General features: G+C 42.9%; 2 protein-coding genes across 3 annotated transcripts in view; one reads left to right on the forward strand and one right to left on the reverse strand.

Annotated features, from left to right (window-relative positions):
- Positions 1-86: 86 nt before the first annotated feature.
- ATG4A (autophagy related 4A cysteine peptidase) lies at positions 87-12,020 on the forward strand. The gene is made up of 12 exons (XM_080365830.1): positions 87-1,397; positions 2,576-2,647; positions 3,009-3,107; positions 4,338-4,439; positions 4,971-5,043; positions 6,369-6,448; positions 7,459-7,646; positions 7,757-7,835; positions 8,729-8,874; positions 9,452-9,508; positions 10,656-10,767; positions 11,121-12,020. Exons 3-12 carry the CDS (start codon positions 3,047-3,049, stop codon positions 11,183-11,185), a joined length of 963 nt encoding a protein of 320 aa, XP_080221956.1. The 5' UTR covers positions 87-1,397; positions 2,576-2,647; positions 3,009-3,046; the 3' UTR covers positions 11,186-12,020.
- A 517-nt stretch (positions 12,021-12,537) lies between these two features.
- COL4A6 (collagen type IV alpha 6 chain) overlaps positions 12,538-22,224 on the reverse strand; it is a 140,892-nt gene continuing 131,205 nt past the window's right edge. For both annotated transcript variants that reach the window (XM_080365825.1, XM_080365824.1), the window contains exons 39-45: positions 21,604-21,765; positions 20,562-20,660; positions 20,132-20,278; positions 18,312-18,428; positions 16,587-16,778; positions 16,069-16,355; positions 12,538-15,303 (exon numbers count right to left, since the gene is read on the reverse strand). In XM_080365825.1, the coding sequence (XP_080221951.1) occupies positions 15,043-15,303; positions 16,069-16,355; positions 16,587-16,778; positions 18,312-18,428; positions 20,132-20,278; positions 20,562-20,660; positions 21,604-21,765 (1,265 nt within the window). In that variant the 3' untranslated portion in view covers positions 12,538-15,042. The remainder of the gene's footprint in view (positions 15,304-16,068; positions 16,356-16,586; positions 16,779-18,311; positions 18,429-20,131; positions 20,279-20,561; positions 20,661-21,603; positions 21,766-22,224) is intronic.

A 22,224-nucleotide genomic window follows, 5' to 3' on the forward strand; every position in this document is an offset into this window, starting at 1 on the left:
GGGTGGGGGCTGCGTGGCGCTTGTGAGGGGGCTGGGGCCGGGGCTCCGCCGGCGGGGGGAGGGGGCCCTTTCCCGGGGGCTGCCATGGCGCACGGCAGCGGGGGCGGGCGGGGGGAGCCCGGGGACCCCCGGTTCCCTCCCCTGGGCTCTGCGGGATGGGGGTCTGCAGCCCCTGGGCTCAGCCGGGCAGCCTGACCCCAGTGCGGCGAGTCTCCCGGCGGAGGGGGCACAGCACCCTGCAGGCAGCTCTTTCGCTTCATTGTTTTTTCTACTTTTTTTTCTGCAGGCAGGTAGGCTGAGAGAAGTTTATGGTGTTTTTTAGCTGGTGTCCGCGCTGACATGCGGGGGTTTATTCTCAGAGCTTGGTAGCAGCGGCCCTGCGTGCTCGAATCAGGGGGCTGTAGCTCAGCTCCACTTCTGGTTGCTGTAATGTCGATTTTTACATGAAATGGTGGTTTTATATATTTACCTGCTGATTACTCATTCTTTATGCTGTATATATACATGTGCAGTTACTCGAAGAGTAAAAGATAATTGTGTTTACTTTCACTTTAAATTTCTGCCTTTTTTTAGCTTATTCCTAAAGGTTCTTAACTAAAAGGAGTTATTTTACATTAGGTTTTACACTTGAAGGCCTGTTTCTCTTGTGCAAAAACCCCTGCTTTAATCATCTAAAAAAATGAATGAGCTGTCATCTTTTAGTAGCATTAATTATCATTTGTTATTTGACACTAAACAGATGTAGCATTGGATAATAACAGTAACACACCACTTTTTTCCCAAAGTGTTTACAATCTCCACGTAGGAAAGTAAAACCCAGCCTTGCTAACACTTTTCACATGCTCCCCATTAAGCACGAGGCCGTAATCGCTCTGAGTGGCGGTATTTGCACATTTAAGATCAAGCAAGTGCACGTATGCTGTGATGTCTGAATTGGTTTTTTTCCTTTCCTCATTTCCTTGAATCAAATCTTACTCTCGCTGCAGTCATCCTGAACTTCAGTCAGGCTGAGTGGCTTCAGTCAGGCTGCCTGTAATCAGTGTGTCAGCCATGTTATTTTCTCTTGGCAGTCACTGAGGATCAAAATAAGAACCAGCCAAGACACTGGGTATTTCAGTGTCGGGTATTTTAACATCTTGTTAAAAGGAAAAGAGTAAATGCAGCTGGCAGCGCTGTTCAGAAGACCCAAAGACTAACCACAGCTAGTTCAGTCTAAGAACTCAAGAGTTGAGCATAAAAGAGCAAAGGGCTAAAATGGAGTTTGAATTTTTTGTATTCCTGTTCAGTTTTATCTAGGTATGAAAACCAGATCACTATTTTGTCAGACTACTTAGAAGAATTTCCAGAAACCCACGAGCCAGTGTGGATTCTAGGAAGGCAACACCACCTAAACACAGGTATCTTTAGAATAAAAATGATCTATAAATTCTGTAGAGCATTCATATATTCGCATGCAGCAGCAGCTTCCGATTTCCTTAGGTTCTCTAAACGTCTCATGAGAGAGGTTTATATTTCTCCATCAGCAAGAAACCAACTACAGGCAGTAGTATTCTCATCCTACAATGAAACGAGAAGTTCACCAATGTACTTTGTACCGTAATTCATGCAACAGCTTGTAGTTGTAGCAAAGGCTGGTCAAGTATGAGGCTTCTCAACGTCAAACGACTCAGAAATAGATAAATAAATAGTGTGGGGGGGAATTTTTTGGTTCAGTAATACCAATGTTATTTTCCCTTATGGGATGCTGTCTGCAGCCTGTTATTCACAACTAAAATGGTATTTCCAGAGAAGAAGAAATTCCATCTACAGCACATACTATATTTTGATGAAAATAAATATATGACCTAGAAGTCATAGCAGAGTGATGTATTCATATATCATATAAAAATGAGATTTCAAAAATTAGTTTTGTTCCGTGGGGAGAAGACAAGGGCATCTTCCTGTGTTACATGTCAAAAGCAGCAGCCACCAGTGCAGGCATGGTGTTCAGGACAGCCAAGGGTACTGCACGCAGCCTTGATCGCTCAAGGATCCCTTGAAAAGCCCAGCCAGTCTGATGGCTCAGAGAAAATGCAGCAAATAAGATTCCTAGGACTTCTTCAGAGCCTTTGGGAGAATTCTGTACATACATGAATTTCAAAAAACAAAAAAAGATATATTAGTATTAGTAACCTTTTCTTAAAATGACTTTGTGTGGGGTTTGGAGGTAATGTATAGTTCCATCTTGGTTTGTATGTAGAAATTCTTTACCTTTCTTAACTTGCTTTACCAGTTCTTTCCTGAGGACATAGTTCTCCCTAGTTGTTTCATTCAAGCTGGGCATAGCCATTCCAAACATCTTGTAAAACTTCATTGGCTAATAATTATTTCATCCTTAATAAGTTAACTTAATTAGCAGTCTACAAAAGCTCTCTGTGTTTAAACAGCTAAAATGTTTTAAGTATTAAGGGTCTTACATGTAAAAGCTAATAAGAGTCTTCCATGCACTCTATATGTTGACTGTACAGGGAAAATCAGGATTTTTCACTTTTAAAAGTCTGTTTTAATAATTTCTTTCCTTCTAAAAATATTCCAGACAAATCCAAGTTATTGTTGGATATAAGTGCTCGTCTCTGGTTTACATATAGAAGAAAGTTTTCACCAATTGGTGAGTATGCAGCAGACCAGCTGCCTTGTTATAAATTAAATAGCAGGATTAGTGATGTTATCATGGACTGGAAAATGATCTTTCCAGTATTAGAACATTTTGAGCATCATTTTAACTGTTTATGCAAACAAAATATTAAAGCTAATAAAAACTGTGTTGAATTATACCTGCACATAATCAGGTCTTCATATTTGTAGAGCAAAGTTAGTAAGTGAGTTTAGGTTGGCAGTATGGAAAGAAAAGGTCTTGCTCAGTGTGTTTTATCCCTAAGGCAGTTGTTAGAGATTTTAACTTTGACATTTTCTCTGTGGTGCTCCACCGTTTTAAAGCCCATATTCATTGTAATGAACTTTTTTAACAGGAGGCACTGGTCCTTCGTCTGACGCTGGCTGGGGCTGTATGCTGCGATGTGGGCAGATGATGCTGGCCCAAGCACTGATCTGCAGACATTTAGGAAGAGGTGAGTATTGTTGCTGAGTGAACTTTTGTGTGGTTTGGAGACAGTTCAATTTTTGTTGTAGTTTTCCATAAAAGCACAAAGCCTAAATTTATTAATGAACCTTTTTTATGCCCTGATAGAAGGTACTAATGAATTACTGTTGTGTGACAGGGTGAAATCATGCCAGCCTTAAGCAGAGAAACAGAAATAGAGGGAGGACAAGTAGGGAATCCTACTGTCGTTATTCTATAAATCTTTTTGAGGAATACCCATGTTGACATCAAGGGAAAACCTGGGTCTGAGTTCTTACCGTTCTCTTCATTGCTTACGTAGCCACCAAATGTTTGCACACGGTGACTGTGTGAGTAAGTGACATGGTGATAGACATCATACAAAGTGCTTCACAGACCACTCACCGGCCACCAGCCTGAGGTCCAAACCCCACAGCAGAACCCATTAGTGCAAGCTCTTAAGCCTCACACCCCAGGACGACAGGTAAGTATCAGAGGTCTGGTCGGTGTGGAGCTGCAGTATCAATTAAAGTCTTACGGTCAGGTCTGTAATCCTTATGCTGTTGTGCTGTGGTTTCTATGGCAGCACGCTTTGTGGTTTCATCTACTTGGATAATGGAATCCACAGAACAGAGCTGCAAAGATTTAACTGGAGGAGTAGGCAAACAAATTACCTGAGAAGAACTAGACTATGAACTTGTAGTATGTAGCTGCTTTATAATATCAGCCCTGTATGTACGTGCTTCTCTGCCAGCGGATGCAGGGTAACTACCTTACGTTAGAAGCAAGAGCATACATGGCAATGCTGCATTTTGGATTGTGCTGGGGGAGAGGGCCAGCCTTGTGTTTGGACTTCGCTTTATGGATCTTCCATCATTATCTTACAAATGCCTACCGATCTAAGACAATCTGAGCAGAGCATATAGATTTAAACAATCTTGGAAGCTCACACAGAGCAGTAGCTATCAGTTCTCAGCAGTGATCATTCAGCATGTATTTGCACTCGACTCTTTTATTTCATTTTCTCAGTTTTCACAGTCTAGCCTGCAGTGATAAAGGACAGCTTGATAATGACAAGCTGTGACTTAGAGGAACTCTAAACAAAATGTAAATATTAGAGATTAATTGTACATTAGTCTTTTAGCATCTCATTGTATTGCTTTCACCTGTCTAGAATGGAAACCTTCTTTTTAATCTTTGTAACTCTTTTTTTGTTTGTTTGTTTGTTTTGTTTTGTAAGATTGGCAATGGGAAAAACACAAAAAACAACCAGAAGAATATCATAGAATCTTACGGTGCTTTCTAGATAGAAAAGATTGCTGTTATTCCATCCACCAAATGGGTAAGAACACACATGAACTTTTTTTTTCTACTGAAACTCCTACAGCGTTGAAACTTTCTAATGTAAAATTTTGAATTAATGTATTTCATATTCAATATGAAGACAATGTATACATTTACATGTAATTAAAAATGCATGCAAATGGGTACAAAGTATAATAGTTCAGAAATGTTGTTCACTGAGACCTAAATAAATCTGTATACTAGAATCTGGTTCTTGATGAAGTATGTGAGCTGTGGGTACCAGAGCTGATAGTATTAGCATAGACGGTTGTGAAGCTTATTGCTGTCATTTGTCATAAAGAACACCAATATTTGTAATCCTTGTAAGAGTTTAGAAACTTTTTGTAAAGGAGCTAGTGGTTGTTAAGATTTGAAGAGCATAGATGGAGAAAATAATTGTTTTTGCTAAATACAGTTTGCAATTGCTCTAGAACGTATGTCAAAATACTAGTAGGTCATGCTATTTAACATATATTATGACCAGACTCTCTGTGGTCTCTTTTTTCTGTGTGTTTTCTCATAAAAACAGCGCAGATGGGGGTTGGAGAGGGGAAATCGATTGGAGAATGGTTTGGACCAAATACGGTTGCTCAAGTACTGAAGTAAGTCACATCCCACTGGCTCATTCAGAATGTGCTCCTCTGGGGCAGCCAAGCTCAGAGACCAAGATAATAAGGCCCAAGATAAGAGTTTTAAAGGTCTGTCTCCCTCTCAGCGTCAGGAGCACGTGTGCCGTCTGTCTGCAGGTGCAGTGCAGACCATGACGCTGTGGCCTGGTGGGCAGGTACTGGGTCAGGATTAGGCGAGTTCTGCATTTTAATGTGCCAAGAGCCTGGGGAAGACCTGCAAAAAGGTCTCTCCAGCCACGTGTATTCCTATCCACTAAGTGGCTCGGCTTTGATGGGTCAAGAGTGCCACCGCGCAGGTGGTGAACAAGGTGGCATGAAACATGGAGTGCAGGCGTCCAGGCCAAGGAGGGAACCGAACTGCAAATCCCCACTGTCGGAGCTGCAGCTTTGCCTGAAGGCTGCTGTATAAAACGTGGGCAGCTCCTCGTAGTCTAGAAGCCACGCTTAAAAAGAGTTGGCTTTGCTCTGTTTCTGAGGGACGGGGCCAAAATCTCAAGTGGAGGCTAAATTCTTTGCAGTCCCGGGACAGATGTGTGTTCTGGAGAGAGAGAGAGAGAGGAGCTGAAGCATGCCCTGGCCTCCAGCTCTTTTCGCTTACAAATTCTCCATGGCTTAGTGCTCTCACACAGGTTTTTCTGGCTTATTTGAGACAGCTGACTCTGCCTGTGCAGTGTAAGGGTGTAGCTCCTTTCCCCAGAGATTTGGATTTCACAGCAGTGGGCAGAAACTTGTGTGCTGTAATGACTCTCTCCTCACTTTTGGGTGCCAAAAACCTTTAGCTTTTAAATTCAAATTAAAAATTTAGCTTTTAACGCCTTGAGTCTGCTGGCTGCATGTGCACAGAAATCGTTCCGCTGAATTTAGTGGAAATTCTTAAGCCAAAAGCAACGTGCAAAACCAGCGCAGGAGTTTCTTCCTTCTGTGGCTAATGCCAGACACAGTGGTCGGGATCCCATTGTGGAGGCTGCTAAATGCAATACAAAGTAATAAACCTAATGACGTGGTTGAGCTGTTGCTATCACTGCATTTGGCAAAAGGACAAAACTGTTTTCACATGGTACAGTGTGTGTGCTTTTCCTGGTACCACTCAGTATTTATTCTTCTAAAAGTATTAAATATTAAGTATTCAAAGAGTTATCTTTTTATTACATGGAGACTTAAAAAAAACCCAATAGATGTTTTTCTAAAGAAACAATTTAATTTTTTAATTCTGGAACCATCTAATTGTCCTGAATGAAAAGCCACACTCATGGTCCTAATCAGTTTATATTAATTTTTATTACCTTCATGTTTTCTAGGAAGCTTGCTTTATTTGATGAATGGAATTCATTAGCAGTTTATGTATCTATGGACAATACGGTGGTCATTGAAGACATCAGTAAGTGAAACAAAAGTCTTTCCAGGAATTCTTTACCATCTTAGTGAATGTTCAAGGAGAGGAATAGCTCAAACTGACAGCAAATTTGATTGTTTTGGGAAATTTTCCATTTTGGCAGTGTTAGGTTTACGGTTGGACTCAGTGATCTTAAAGGTCTTTTCCAACTTAAACAATTCTACGATTAGTGCTTTGGTTACAGTTTTTGATTTGACTCCACTTTACTGAATGTATCCAAACACGAACACAAATACTTCTGGGCCGTCCCTGCTTGTTCCCAGGGTAAGAAAAGGAATAAAGGAAATGGAGACTCAGCTTTTGGGTGTCTAAAACTTTAGCTAACCCAGAACGATGTAGGTGACCCTTTCTGGTGACCCGCTTGCATACCGTGCTGGTCGGGAGAAGATGGGAGTTTGTTCTGTGCTATCTGAAGTCCTGCCCCAGAAATGGAATGAAGCTGCAGTACATAGAAATACAGGGAATTGTTTTTAATACAGTTTGCCATAGAGATGTGCTTTTGTCAGGTGAAAGAGAAGGCAGGGGCAGATCCTAGAGAAACACATGGCCAGGCTTCATTTTTAGCTGTGAGAAAGGTGGGTTTACAAGTGGTATTTAGCCACAGCCTGTTTTGATTTTAGTCCCTACTTCTGCTTGTTTTAAGTTTACATCACGAGAAGTGAAGAGTTCACTGAACAGTTTCTAATGCTGTCATCTCTGCCATTTAATTTCCCAGGAAAGCCTGAAAGAATTAATAATGCTAGTAGGAAATGTAACTTCAGTCTTAAATTTTCATCCCCCACTTGTTTATCTCATGTGTCACTAATGCGCCAGCACATGCTCTGTCTGCTGGAATTACTTCTACTAAATAGTTACGATTTCCACGCCCTGCTCCTCTTGTCTTAAAACAGGAGCTCCATGAAGACATCTGGCAAAGTAGTGTGATTCATGATGGAGAGGAAGGTCTGCTCCGTGTCCCTTTGTGCATTCACTGATCCCTGTTTTTATTCCCGCAGAGAAGATGTGTTGGTCCCCTCCCCAGAGCAGCAGCGCGGCCCACAGCAGCGCGCATTTGCACAGAAGCGCTCTTGGCCGAAATAAAAATGCAGCAGGATTCTGCACAGGCTGGAAGCCCCTCTTGCTTATTATACCTCTAAGGCTAGGGATAAATCACATAAATCCAGTATATATTGATGCATTTAAAGTAAGTGTTTTTTTCAGCGAATTGTTTGTTATTGTGCACTAAGTTCAGGTATCTGTGGCATCAATAAACAAATCAACTTCCATTTTGTTTTCCTCCCTGTGAACTCCTAGGAATGCTTTAAGATGCCACAGTCTTTGGGAGCATTAGGAGGGAAACCAAATAATGCCTACTATTTCATAGGATTTTTAGGTAAGGAAAAAAGAAACATTCTAAAAATGCCTATGATTTAAAGAGAAAGGAGGGTGGTTTTTTGGAAGGGGAAATGGTAAGCAGTTTAAGAACGAGAATAGAATAGAAGAAGTGAAGAAACACACATCACGTATTTCGGCAACAGTGTGGTATCATCCTTACAGGAATGGAAAAATAGCAAAGCTTGACATAAAGATAAGTAATGATACAAGCAAGAACAGCGCACTAAGGAAAGTTGGTAGCATTTGACAAGTTGCAAATGTCACTAGTGCTAAAATACCGGATTTTTCCTAATCATTAATACTTCCTAATGAAGGGTGTCTTGTTTGATTCATCAAAAGTGCTTCGTCATTTTCTTAAATTATTTTCTCATACTTCAAACTTCTGATAGCAGTTTTTCACCTTCTTCCATGTCTTCCTTTATTAATTAAAGGAATAGTTAGCACTAGATTCAGTCTTTCAGATTTCGCTTGTTTGCTCCATACTTATTTTGTTCTTCCTTTTGTAAAACCTGAGCTGTTTTAGTCAGTTGACTTCATTCCAATTTCTGAATGAATGCCTAGTGGGATTACAGATTGCATTTCTGGTCATCCTGTACTTTTTGATCTGTGGAATGTTAGGGATTACAACAGCTGAGATTTTAAAAAAATATATTGGACCTTACATAGAAAAAAAATCTACAGTAATAGGTCACAATATAAAATTACACTAAATACCCTAGTGTAGTGGGGAACTATTGTGTCTAAATAACTGTTTTTCTTAAAGACTCTCTAGCTAGAAAGTCTAGCTGGGGACTGTGATGATACTTTAATTTCTGTTTTACAAGTCTAGATGGAACAAGTTTTTATTAAAGTCTCTTGCTTATTAACAAGACATGGATTTTACCCGTACAGGCAATGAGCTGATCTATTTGGATCCTCACACCACTCAAAGCTTTGTAGATTCAGAAGAAAACGGCACAGTCGATGACCAGAGCTTCCACTGCCAGCAAGCCCCACACAGAATGAAGATCATGAATTTGGACCCTTCAGTAGCTTTAGTAGGTGCTGGGAAACATAGATGCACGTACTTTATTTCGGGGTAATACCTCTGTATATCGGTAAGGCCAGTAATGCTTTTCCTTGAGCAGAATCGAGATCACAGGGCAGTCTTCAGTGATCTAAAATGCAACACGTGGTAGTCTGTACATTAACTGCGTAGGATAGATTAATCTTGGGTCAAGCTAATTTGTTTGCTTTAGCGAGCAGCATTTACCTTTTGCAAGAAGTATTTTGATAGTCAAAGCAAGGCACTGAATCAGGTTTCCTTATTTTATTCCATCACTGCCATATAAGCATGGCTGCTCTGGACCAGCTACTTACCTGAGCTTAACTTACTTTATATAACTTACAATTCTTTAAATGGCATTACTTGTAAAGTCATCCAGTGTAAGTCACAGGCACAACCATGGCAGCTGAAGAAATAAATGTGATTCCATGCCAGTACCCTTTGGTTGGGTGACAGGTGAGCTGGAGACGTGTTTCTAAAGCTTTAAACTATGCATAAAGATACCGCAGCATCCTTCGCTCATTGACCTGTTGTGATTAATACTACTACTGTCTGTGTTTCTTCTTTAGGGCTTCTTTTGCAAAGAAGAATGTGATTTTGATAACTGGTGTAGTCTTGTGCAAAAGGTAATTACACTATCTTTATTTGCTCTGTATGAAATAATGCCTTTTTTTTTTTTTTTTTTTTAAAGAAACTCTTATCACTCTTTCTCTGCATGCAAATTAAATGAGCCATAGAGAAGAATGCACTAATGCAGCAGGGTAAGCCAGTGCTACTGAATTGCTAATTGGAGCTTGTTCAGCATTTTGACAGCCATCAACCCTGCTGCTTGGAAAGTGAGTCTAAATATACACCCTTCAGAAGTTTTTCTTTTTTTAGCACTGCTATGTCAGTGGCTGAAACTTACCCTCATTTACTGAGAAATAAATGTTAAAAGTAAGTTTTAACTGCCATATTGTAGCAATTTATTTATTTATTTGCTTCCTGATCCATTTTTGTTGTTTTATACATTATTACGTGTTCTAATTATAACTGTTAGTCTGTGGTACTACAAAAGGCCTGATTCTGTAAGTGCTGAATCCCTCTGGCTCCTGCTGAACTGCCTTTTGACACACAAAGGCGCTTGCTGCCACAGAAAAAGGACTTTAGGCAGTTTCTCCATGTAGTTGGTGTACTAAGCAGCAGCAGTATGGATGTGGAGTAACACCAGTCTCTAAAAGCATTTATTAAAGAAAAAAAAAAAAGGCTAAGGAAAGCAGTTTGTAAATAACTGAAATGCAGGTTATGATGCAGCATACCTGATGGAAGAGGAGTGGAATTTGGCTTCAGTAATAACTTATCTTTCCTGATCAAAACATGTTAGGTTTTTTAGAGCTGACAGATCTTTTGTTCCCGTTGATCAACAGGAAACATGAACACAGAGAGGTCCATGCAAGAAATTTTCATTTAAAAGGCGGAAAATACTGTATGTTCTTGGTGTCAAAATTACAGATGAGTGTAGGTCAAAGATAATTATAACACAGTGATAACTTGTAGGACAGCTCGAGATCTGTCTTCCTGGTGTGTTTTCAGCTAGGGCAGCGTTACAGAGATCGGTGAAGCAGTGATTCTTAATGGCAGGTACTGGAACAACAGGCTTCACTGTATGTCTGCATAAAGTCTTTGGGTTTTGATAAACATACGTAAATAAAAATGATTTTAATTAAGCAGGCATTTTTTGTGTTTGAAGGTTGTCTTGAAACCTCTTTTAAAATGCAAGTCTTCTGTCCTCAGGAGATTCTAAAGCAGCAAAGCCTACGGATGTTTGAGCTGGTCCAGAAGCATCCGCCACACTGGCCTCCTTTCATACCTCCAACGAAGCCAGAAGTGACAACTACAGGAGCAGGTGTGGTACCTGCTGAACGCTCTGTCGTGCAGGGGGATGGTCCTCGGTAACAAATAGAAGAACGATCACAGGTGGAACAAGCGAGTGTCAACCAGTCGCCACGTGATTAACTGCCTTGTTCTTACAGAGTAGCAGACAGTTACCCAGACAGGCCACGTACAGTTGCTAACACACACACACACATATGTATGTGTATATATATATAAAAAAATTATTAATATTTTTACATCTTAAAAAATACTTTGAAGGACACATTCCAGAAAAGTGGGTATTTTCGGTTTGTTTTCTAAAGTAAACAAAGTCATGCATGGCTTCAGATTCTAAATTGTTTAATTTTTTATTTTTTTTTTCAGAACTCATCGAATCTACCGACAAGCTATTTGAATTGGAAGAAGAATTTGAAATCCTGAGTGTATGAAGGAAACTGTGGTGACCCTTCTGAGCACTGAACATCCTGCTAATATTATTGCATTGACTTAAACAGCCATCTTAGCCCCAAAGTGCCTGAAATTACCGATAACAGAGCACAAAAACCTAGTAGCATCCAAAACTCCAACCGTGACAGTTCCTTCTGTCCAAGAGCTTCCCCACATGGAAAGGCAGTCAGAGACCGTACGCAAAGGCCTGTAAAGGGCGCCTCTCTTGAACGTGCGTCTTTCCCGAAGACAAATGGACCTTTGAGATTAAGGCAAAACTAAGTCTTACCAGTGGGCTGTATGTTTGGAGAAAGGGATAATGCAAAATGGATATTTCTTGCTCTCACGTAATGCAATAGTTTAGTTCTTAAAGCAACAGTCTTCAGTTAAGGAGGATGTTTACTTCTGTTCCCTCCTGTGGGCTGCATCGTAGAAAAAAAATACATTGTCTTGTTTAAAAGATCGACTGGATCAGAAGAAAATTGTTTCCTTGTTAAATATTTTAACATGTATTTGAGCAACCACACTTTATTACAAAAATGTTTCTGTAAAAGGAACTATGTCTAACGTATACGTTTTGCAATAGCCTTCCTGTTTCTGGGAAACCTCGAGAGGAACAGGAGACTCAAATAGTCGATATAGATCACAACCACTGTTACGATATATTTCACCTTGACCTTAAAATTCAAATCATTAAAAATTTAGCTCCACAAAAAACGTCAGCCTAAATGAGTCAAAGGTGGTTTAACTGTACCTTATTTATTTTTTAAAAAGATTTACACAAGTGTCTCTGTTACAGCACTTTATCTGTGCATCTAATAAATTTCTTAAGCTTTTCATAGGTTGTATGCTGCTATATTTTGTTAATTTGTTTGTGTGAACTAAATATAAACCAGGTTATCTTAAAACTTAATATATAGGCATATGCAAATTGCTTAATTGTTGGTTTTTGACTTGTTGCCTTTTGAAATCTGTTTTGGTAAAAGTGCCTTAATTCTACAGGTTTATCAGAACAGCCTGTGAGGTTTTGTTTCTAAGGCGGACTATCTCTTTAGCAGCCATAAGAAAACCAGCTCAGAATAATTAAAGGCAAAGATCTTTGAATCCATTATAAAGTTCCTTTTTACTATCAGACAGTCCCCATTATGTTTTTTTTTGTCATGATAGTGTAATGCACATGAATCGCAGTTTCATCTTCACCAATAAATGAGAACGTAGAGAAATTGTGAATGCTGTCTCCTCTCACTTGCACGTCCCCATCAGGCCACGGTGCTTCCCAAGAAAATAGTTAACCAGATCGTATTTCATCTTGTTTGCTTTCAAAGTTTATTACAGTTTGGAACCTATACACGTCGAAAAAAGTACAATTTTCTTCCCCTTTCCATGGATTAGCGGCGTGGTTGGTTGTTTTTAAATTGAAGTGTTACTTCTTCACTGTCCATGTAACAGCAATTATAGCCCTTTCCTCCCCATAGACAACAATGAAGTCCTGGCTCTGAAATGATCCATCTTGAGCAGTAACTGCCAAAAAAAAACCCCAAAAAACCACCACCCTAAAAACCCACATCCCCAAAAGGAAGCACTTAGATTATTGTATTATTTTTATTTTTTTAAATATATCAGTGGGGTACAGTATACTTGTTCCCCATGTAGCTGTTAGGTAAATGCTCTCCAGAGAGGATGCCCTGGCCCTGCAGCCCTCGTGAGGAAGCACCCTGGGCGCAGGCAGACGGATTTCTGAGACCAGGGCCCCGGAAGGGTGGCGGGGGGGTGCCACCCCTGCCCCACGCACCGGCGGCTGCTGTGGAGGGCGGCTGGGCGGGGGGAGCTTGGCTGTGGAGCCAGGCTACCACAGCAGAAGCGGTTCCCTTAAAATGCGTAAGGTGCTGATCCTGGAAAACTAATTGTATTTGGATGTGCCCGTGTTCCAAAATCAAACTGAGTCCCTGTAGCTACAACCTGATCGACCCCCTTTTTATAGCACCGTGGGAGCCCGACAGCTGAAAAACTCGTTTGCCAGCTGTTTGCACAAATCTTCACAAAGTACGGGCTTCACTGTGGGCACGCAGCGCTCTAAGGGGTGCTGGCCTAACCCAAGATGTAGCTACAACAGGTTCCTCTGTGCTGGGACAGCTAAGAAGTAGGCTGGCTACTCTGCGCAGCGGGATTGCCACCCAGCAGCGTTACAGTGCCCTAAGGATACTGGCAAAATAAACCCCAAGCAGTTGCTGATCTTTCACAATTAGGAGTAAGTTAAATGAAACACTTAAATCGTTCTTCACAAATTCCCTGCTCATCTCCAGTGTGGTTCAACTCAGAACATCCACAGCGGTCTGACCCCGGTCTAGGAAGGGAATATTACATTATGCATGTAAATAATCATACAGATAAAAATATTATCTGCTTAGAAGTAAGCATGTTCTTAAAAGAACTATTTTGCTGGACAGAGCTAGAGCCTAGAACCTAGTAAAGAAATAACACTAAAATAATGTCTCAGTCTTGCATTAATAATAATTTTCTGAACAATTCTGTCTTTAAGATTTTTAAGCCAAGGGGTATTTGCAAGGCACTTCTTCCAAATGTCCTGGAATGTCAACACCTAAGGATTTCATATGCTTCACTCTAGGGAGGTCGATGATAATAACTTTAGCCCAACTAAATGACTTCCTTTTTTATATATATATATATATATATTAGCATACCTTTTTTCATGGCTTTCCCTCAAAATATACAAGGATAATACAATTAGTGGCACTTTAATTATGCCCTAAAGGAAAGCATGACTGGTTAACAGTGCATACACTGGAAATACCGTTCCTTAAACTCATGGGAGTAATGCCCAGGGGAAGAAGTGTACTACACATCGTGACTGGAGTGAAAAATGCACATCCCATAACTGCTGGCTTCTGTGTTTGCATAAGCTTGCGTGCTGCCTAGTGAAGCCCCTGCTTTTCAACTACGCACAGCTCGGAGAATTACAAGTGTGCCAAGGCTACCTCAAGGTTACATCAAGGCTACCAGAAAGGAAACGTACGTTCTGAGTAATGAAACGTTCCTGGTGGCTGCTCATCACCTGCCTGCCAGAAGATAAGCACAGGCCTTGAAGTCAACATTTTACCTGCAATATATTTCAGTAGAAAGCTATGAAAAATGCTAAAGGTGGTTTGAACTCATCTTCACATCAAAAATTGAATTTTTCTCCAGGGTAGCTCTTTAAAGCTAACCGTGGATGAAAGTTTGGATTAGAATTGATTACCTGTCACTGGAGGAAAGAACGTCCCATCTGTTTAATAAGCAAAGCAAACCAAATTAATCTTCAAGTCTTCCTAAGGAAGGCAGTTATCAACCATTAATACTTAAGTGTTTCTACGTCACCTACACTACACTGATAAACTTTAGCTAGCTCTGTATTTCATAGGAGAACGAGTCTTCATTCCCTTACGCTAGACCAAATACTGTTTGCAAAGACACTGGTAAAGCTTAACTTGTGAAAAGTCTCTCCTGTTGTGTGTGCCGTGGCCAGAGGAGCGGCGCAATGTCAGACACCCGTTACTCTTCGGTCTGAATAAGGAACTTGCAGAGACTTTCTGAGGTAGCCATAAACGAGGGGAAAAAGCCCCCACTGAAGTAAAAGCATAGCACCATGTTCCATAAAAAAAAGGGGTCTCAGAGCACCGGTGTCTCCCTCCTCTGTGCGCAGTCAAACTCCCGGACTTGACACTCAATTTTTGTCGAATTTTGGCTGCCTCAATTCACCCACCAACCACACAGCAAGCAGGTTTATGAACTCATCCTTCTTCACAACAGCGACGTCTAGCCTTAGGTAACAAAGACTGTTACTGTGACTGCGTTTTTGTTCCTACAGGTTCTTCATGCACACTTGGCAGCGGCTGACCCTCGTTCGAAGCTGTCCTGCTTTCAGAGTTTCTGAGGGAGGAGCACTGACAAACTGCTGCGACTGCTCAACCGTCGTCAGCCAGAAGCTGTATTTGTTTGCGAAGTAATGGCAGGTGCCCCGAGCGCCGTTGCATTCAATGAACGGAGTAGCGCGGAAATCCTCCAGGCAGGACCCAGGCGAGACCAGGGACTGCCCGCCACCTTCCGCACCGGCCGCGGTATGCTGAAATAAAGATGCAGGTTCAATGAGTCCAGAGGAACAGAACGGGAGGTGAACAGGGGACTCCTCCAGTTCCATTGTTAAAAGGAGTAAAATGGGCCACCAAAATTATGTGCTGGCTACTTCTCATCTTATTATTTTTATTATATATTACATTTTATTTATTTTATATATAAAAATATTTATTATATATATGATATAAATTTATTATATTATATAAGTATCTGTCTTCTGAGTCAGAGCTACAGGCGAAGCAGCACAGGAACGTCCTCAGGCTGAATACGCAGGTCTGGTATAACAGAAAACCAGCTCCTCACTTGCAAGCTGGGAAAACTTGGTAACTTCATATGCTGGCTTCAGATTTTTCTAACAATCTTATACTAATGAGCTTCTAGGAGAGTGCAATAGAAAATGCTTCTTCCACTGGGAGAGGAGATTAAGACAACCCTGTCGTTTAATTAGTGTTTTCCACATTTAAAGGTTTGAAGAACAAAGTATCTGTTTTATATATTGTATGTAGCAATACAGAACTACTGCGTCAACGGTACCGCTGAGCGCCAGCAGCAGGGGCGAGGTGGCCAGCTACATGGGAACGGACTCGGGAAGCCCACAGCGGGCCAGCTGATGAAGCAGCAGTGCGCTGGGGCGAAAAGCGACAGGGCTCCAGTTCCCTGTAAGCAACTCACAGAACACAGTCCCAGGCATCTAATCAGAGAGGAGATCCAGAAGCGTTTAAAGCTGCATTTGCATTAGCAATAGCATCCTTACCATAAGGAAGGAGTATCCTATCCATAGGCTGCGCCAGCCGAGGGGACACTGTGGGATGGTGATGTCCTGGCTGTGCACAGCCACCGCCTGGGAAGGTGCTTCACACACTGAGCAACGACTGATGTACTGTGGGATCTGAGCGCTGTCCACGGGCATCATGGGGATAGGGGCAGTGGTGGAGAGCCAGTAGGACTTGTCATTTCGGCTGGCGTAGTAGCACACTTCATTGATGTTGCAGTAAATAAAAGGCATGGTACTGAAGCGAGGCAAACATGAGCCAGCAAAACCTGTAAAAATCGGAGAATTGGTTACATCAAGCATCTGCCAGTCGCTCCAGCTCATACACACCAGGCATGAGTGGTGGAGAATGGCACAAGTGACCCTGCTCCCAGTACAGATTCTGGCCAAGCAGCCTTCTGTCACCTCTACTACAACACCAGCGGTACCAACGAAGAATGCTCATTTGAAATGGGATTTGGGCCTACATCGTTCATGCCTGAGGGAATTCGTCAACTCACCGAGATCCTGGTTGTGTGACTTTTCCTGCCCCTCCACATACAATAAGCTGTAGCCATCCCAGAGCTTATTCATTCCTATGGGACAAGGCGGGATTTGGTCCGACTGACTGTGCTTCACTAAAGTGTATCCAACACCCACGCTCCGACCAGGCATTCCCGGCAAACCAAGCGAGCCCGGCTTTCCAGCAACACCTAGAAGACAGAAAAGGAGTCACTATTACCAACACTCAGCGTGGACACCAGCTGGCTCTATACCCAGTTCTGGCATTGCTGGCATTGTCTTTGCATCGGCCTTGTACAATGATGTCCTGGTTTCAGCGGGGACAGGGTTAATTTTCTTCTTAGTAGCTGGTGCAGGGCTGTGTTTTGGATTTGGCGTGAGAACAGTGTTGACAGCACAGTGATGGTTTTAGCTGTTGCTGGGTTTGTTTACACTAGATCAAGGACTCTTTGGTTCCTTGTGCCGTGCCAGCCAGAGGGCTGGGGGGGCACAGGGAATTGGGAGGGGACACAGCCAGGACAGGTGACCCAAGCTAGCCAAAGAGGTATTCCATACCGTATGGCGTCATGCTGAGTATATAAATGGGGGGAAGAAGGAGGAAGGGGGGACACTTGGCATGATGGCGTTTGTCTTCCCGAGTAGCCGTTACACGTGATGGAGCCCGGCTGCCCTGGGGATGGCTGAGCACCCGCCTGCCCGTGGGAAGTGGGGAATGAACACCTTGCTTTGCTTTGCTTGTGTGCGCGGCTTCTGCTTTACCTGTTAAATTGCTTTTATCTCAACTCTTGAGTTTTACATTCCTTTCCGATCCTCCTCCCCATCCCTCTGGGTGGCAGGGAGTGAGCAAAACTTTTTAAAAATTGGAAAAAGACTGTTGTTACACTGCTTAAATTCTGTAAACTTTTGTTCCAAAATTTGGGCTCTTACGTCAGCACTCAATATTTTCAGCTTCTATGCCACAAAAGGGATCAATCTCTACAACTTCTTTAAGCAGATAAATCCCACAGGGATATTCACGCAAGCGGCTGCGTGGGGCTGGGTTGCCGTCCCGGGTTAAACCACGACAAACAAGGCACCCAAGCTCTGACGGTGGTTATAGAAATGACCAGTTGCCAGTTCCAGAGGCAGTCATTTCACAGTGCCACACCCCCATTTCCTAACTCACGCAATTTTCTTTCTTTGCCCAACAACTCTGGTGCCAACCTGTTAGAACATATCTCACAGTACAGTAATTCTGAGGATCTCAAAGCACCAACCAAAGGCTAGTAAATTATTTCTTGCTATAGTTCTCTACGTGGTGATATTCCTTTGACACGAAAGGCCAAAAGTTCTACAACAAATCTGTGGCAGAATCCAGACCTTCTCTCTCTCACTCTGCATTTCCTCTGCTATCCAGCCCTCACAGCTGTGTTCACTGTGAACACTGTGTTGCTCTTTTAGATCTTCAAGACAAGTCCCACATCCACAAAACATGAAAACCAAAAGATGTTCAGAACTGTACCCAGGGAAACACCAGCAGTGATACACAACAATGACATGTGACATAACCTTCCTCGCTGAAGGTTCAATTTACTTCCTTGCAGATACAAGACACAAGACCATGTCCATCCCCTGGTCTTCCTAAGGTGGCTGGGTGTTGGGGAGGGTCTCTGCAGGACCTGTAGGTAAATGGAATTCTACCGATTGCTTCTTTCTGATCTGTGCTCCCCAAATCATAACATTACCTTCAAATCCCTGTGGTCCTGGGGCACCCAAAGGCCCTGGATCCCCAACTATGCCAGGTGATCCAGGCAAACCATCACGTCCTTTCAAACCAGATCTTCCTGGCAGACCTTTTGCACCTGAAATTAAATACAATTATTATTATTATTTTAATCATCATTATTTCCTCATACTAAAGCCTTCACTCCTGCAATCATATTCCAGAAGAGAAATACGTTGTCAGCAGCCACGCTGAGAACTCACTCTTCAACAGCTGTGGCTGCAACCAACTAACTCCACACAAGGACTCCACACGACCTGACTGTCTGTTAAAGGATCAAGAGGTGGAGCTGAACGTTATACAAGGCTTAAAATGCAGCACTGAGATCTGGGATAAGCTACAGATTTAAGTCTGAAGCCACATCCCATACTAAGACTCAGGTTTCCATTTGATGTGGAAGTCTATGAGCTCTTCTCATGTCTGTCTGAGATTCCTGCACTGTGAAAACAAGAATCCTCTGGTATAACGGCCCAGCTGTTGTAAGCTGAAGAAAGTTGAGCTACCTTGCTGAAATTTTGCTTAAGACTTGAAGTCACATCTTTTGCTTGATTTCACCCTTTTTTCAAACCAGAAAATTGGCCTTGATGTTCAGCCTAAATATCATGTAAAATTTGAGCCACTGACTTGAACTAAACTCACTTTTCCCCTCCTCCCTCTGATATCTGACGGTGAGCATCTGACGGACAAATTTTTTAAAAGTCCCAGGGCAGCGAAGGGGGCTCAAAATACAAAGGCTTAGAATTCAGTGGGATATAAGAGGAGGTGCCTGGTCTTGGGGACCTTTAGAATCCATTCAGGACTGTCCTGACCCCAAACCAGAAAGGTCTGGCATGGATTGGATAAATCAACAATAAAATAAGCGTTCAGGATGTTACGAGTTAAAATATTACAAAACAGTGTAAAGAGACAGGTGTTATGCAACTGCACAGGACCAGATACTGAGCAGCTGAGCAGTAATGTGGAAGGTAAACATTAGTGTAAAGAAACATGTGACTGGGAAACAGACGGGTGTATATTTGCACAATTTTTGTAAAGATCAGGTATTAGAAAGAGTATAAACGGGGTAATCTCCCAATGAACTTCCCAGTGCTCTGCAGCGCCTGTTACCCCAGTGCCTGACCAGTATTAATCAAGGCTCGCTCAGCTTTTATTCCCTGCACATTTACTCACGTTAGGAACTGTCAACGGGGAGCCAGGAACTAACGCAGCTCTGCTCGCTGCGGTGGGATTCAGGATAGCATCCAGGGGGAAGGACCGGTGCTAAGTGATGCTCCTGCTCTAGGAGTTTTCGTGAATAAAAGGGAATACTAACACCTAAAAATCACCTAACGGCAGCGCTGGGAAAGGAATCACGGGGACGTGCTGGGCCTAGGAGAGCCAGCTGGTACAGGACCCACTGAAGCTGCTTTCCCAAACAATATGAACCGCAGTGGTGCTGGCTGAAGTTCCCAGTGCTTCTCCAGCTACAGTATCTCATCGACAATTCCAGTCTCAGTGGTGAATCATTTTCATGACCATTCCACCTGCTATACCAAAGCTGGTACCATATCAGCTACATCACAGGCTGCTGCACCTAATTCTGGAAATCTAATTTAAAAACATTGTAAAAGTGCATGAAGAGAATTCATCAAATACATTCTAGTAATAATAAAACACGATATTGGTATCCATTTTGCTGGAATTATTTCCTTTATTAGAAAAACATGTAAACCTTCCTAATGCATTAGAGAAAGCAGTGTTGTTCTTCCAGAAGGCCACTCAGTGATCCGAGTGTGCTTTTACCTGGTTTTCCAGCTGGGCCCTGGAATCCAGGCTCTCCATCAAAGCCGGGGACACCATCAATTCCTGGCAGACCAGGCAGGCCTGCAGGGGCTGTGACTTCTTCTGGCTGTGGGGTTATACCGGGAGCCCCTTGTCGGCCAGGGAGACCTGCACATGGTGCAAATGGAAGGGTAAGTTACCCACAAAAAGTTTACGGTTTTGATGGTAATACTGACACAAAGGAGAGGTACACTAAATTAAGACTGCCTTAGTACATCAGCACTGGCTGTCTTTGTAAGAAGTGGTACATCAAGCTCTTTCTAAGTTATTTCCATCTCTAAGTAACTAAAGAGTCCCTCAAATAAGCCCAGGAAGGGAGCTCTGAAATTTCCCCCCTGCCCAAACCACGTGCAATAAAATATTACAGCTTTTCAATTCCTCCAGCACTCACCTCGACGGCCCATTTCACCTTTCAGCCCAGGGTAACCAGGATCCCCCACTGGACCATCTTTACCTGGCATCCCCATAAGGCCAGGCTCACCTCTTATACCTGCAAAGATACACAGCTGAAGACCTCAGGGGCTAAGCATAGGGTCCTGATGGTGACCCACACCTGGGACACTGAGAAACACACCGATGGCAGCAATGGCAACAGCATTTCAGCTCTGAGACGGAGTGGACCGCAACCCTTAAGGAACTCTGTGCCATTCTGACATTCAGACTGGCTGCAGAACCTCAAGACAAGAACTCCCACGGCTACATAATTACATTTTATTGAAAGTTTTCTTCCCCTTCCCTGGGTAACCCAGGGAAGGTGTTTTGAGGAGTACACATTTTTCTGTGTGGAATCCACCTCTATGCACAGCATAGAGAGATGGGGATATGCCAGCCTACAAAGACAGCAAACAGCTCTTCAACTGGCAGCACTTCTCCATCCTTTCCTGGCTTCTGAGCTGTGTGGTTTGTTTGAAACCTTGCTACTGGAGTTCTTGTTTGCAGCTGCCCTCTAGTCTCCTTTGGCACAGACCAAAGAGAGAGCAACCTTCTCCCTGCCTTAGCCCAGAACAAGATCTCTTCATTCCTACAGTCCTCTTAGCCTCTTGTGGAGGCCTAAACCCACCACGCTATGTCTCTGAGCATACACCATAGGTGGGATGAAACAGTGTCTGCAGCCTTCGCCTTTACAGCATATGCAAGTGCGCAACCATAGTCAACAAGCAGAGCACCACTGCATGTGGACATCACCCACTCAGAAAAAAAAACAGAAAGAGAAAAAAGTCATTAGGGACACACTGAAGAGCACCTGGAGCTGGCCTCACTTTGCTGCTTCTGGAGTCAGTAGATAAAACCTGCGTGGGCCAAGGGGGAAGATGTAGGCAACAAACTCAGCTGTGCTTACACCTGAGTGAGGTCACACTAACCACACATAGCTGTTCATACTGTCCGGGTGACAGCGGCCAAACCACACCTAGATCCTTTCAAGGCAAGATTACCTTTGAATCCAGATGCTCCAGGGAGTCCGATTGGACCAGTGGGTCCCACATCACCCTTAATGCCTCGCAAGCCAAGAACACCAGGGAAACCTGGATTGCCTGTGTCACCTTGGTCAGAAGCTGGGCCAGGGGGCCCTCGTGGGCCTGGAGGACCTGGAAGACCTAGAGACAACAGCGGTAATTAGCACAATCTGCTCCTGGGGCAAAGTAGATGCTGGGGCTATCCCCAGTGTGTCTTTCTAGAGGCCAGTCATCATTTGGGTGTCTGTATTTCCAGGGGTGTCCTCCTGAAGGAAAAGAACCAGACCCCACCTGCTTATATCCACTTAGGTCTCATAAGCTTTTAAATCCTTTTAACCACAGTAATTTAGCTTCAAACTGTGGGCCTGAGCACAGCCCTTGCCCCACTTGCTGGCTAGCCTGGTGACCCGGGCATTCCCTAGGGGAATGAGAGCAGTGGCTTCAGATCCTTGGCCAGGGAAATTCCTAGACTCTCAGCCTCTCTGACAAGGCTGTGAGACACTGAACGGGTACCAACGCTGTCGCGACAAATCTTTCACACTACACTTACTGTCGACCCTATAGCAAGTGCCTGTAGGTAGCAGTGGAGCTTTGCTGCCT

The sequence above is a fragment of the Falco punctatus genome, assembly GCF_963210335.1.
Source record: "Falco punctatus genome assembly, chromosome: 15".
In the NCBI taxonomy this organism is placed as follows: Eukaryota; Metazoa; Chordata; class Aves; order Falconiformes; family Falconidae; genus Falco; species Falco punctatus.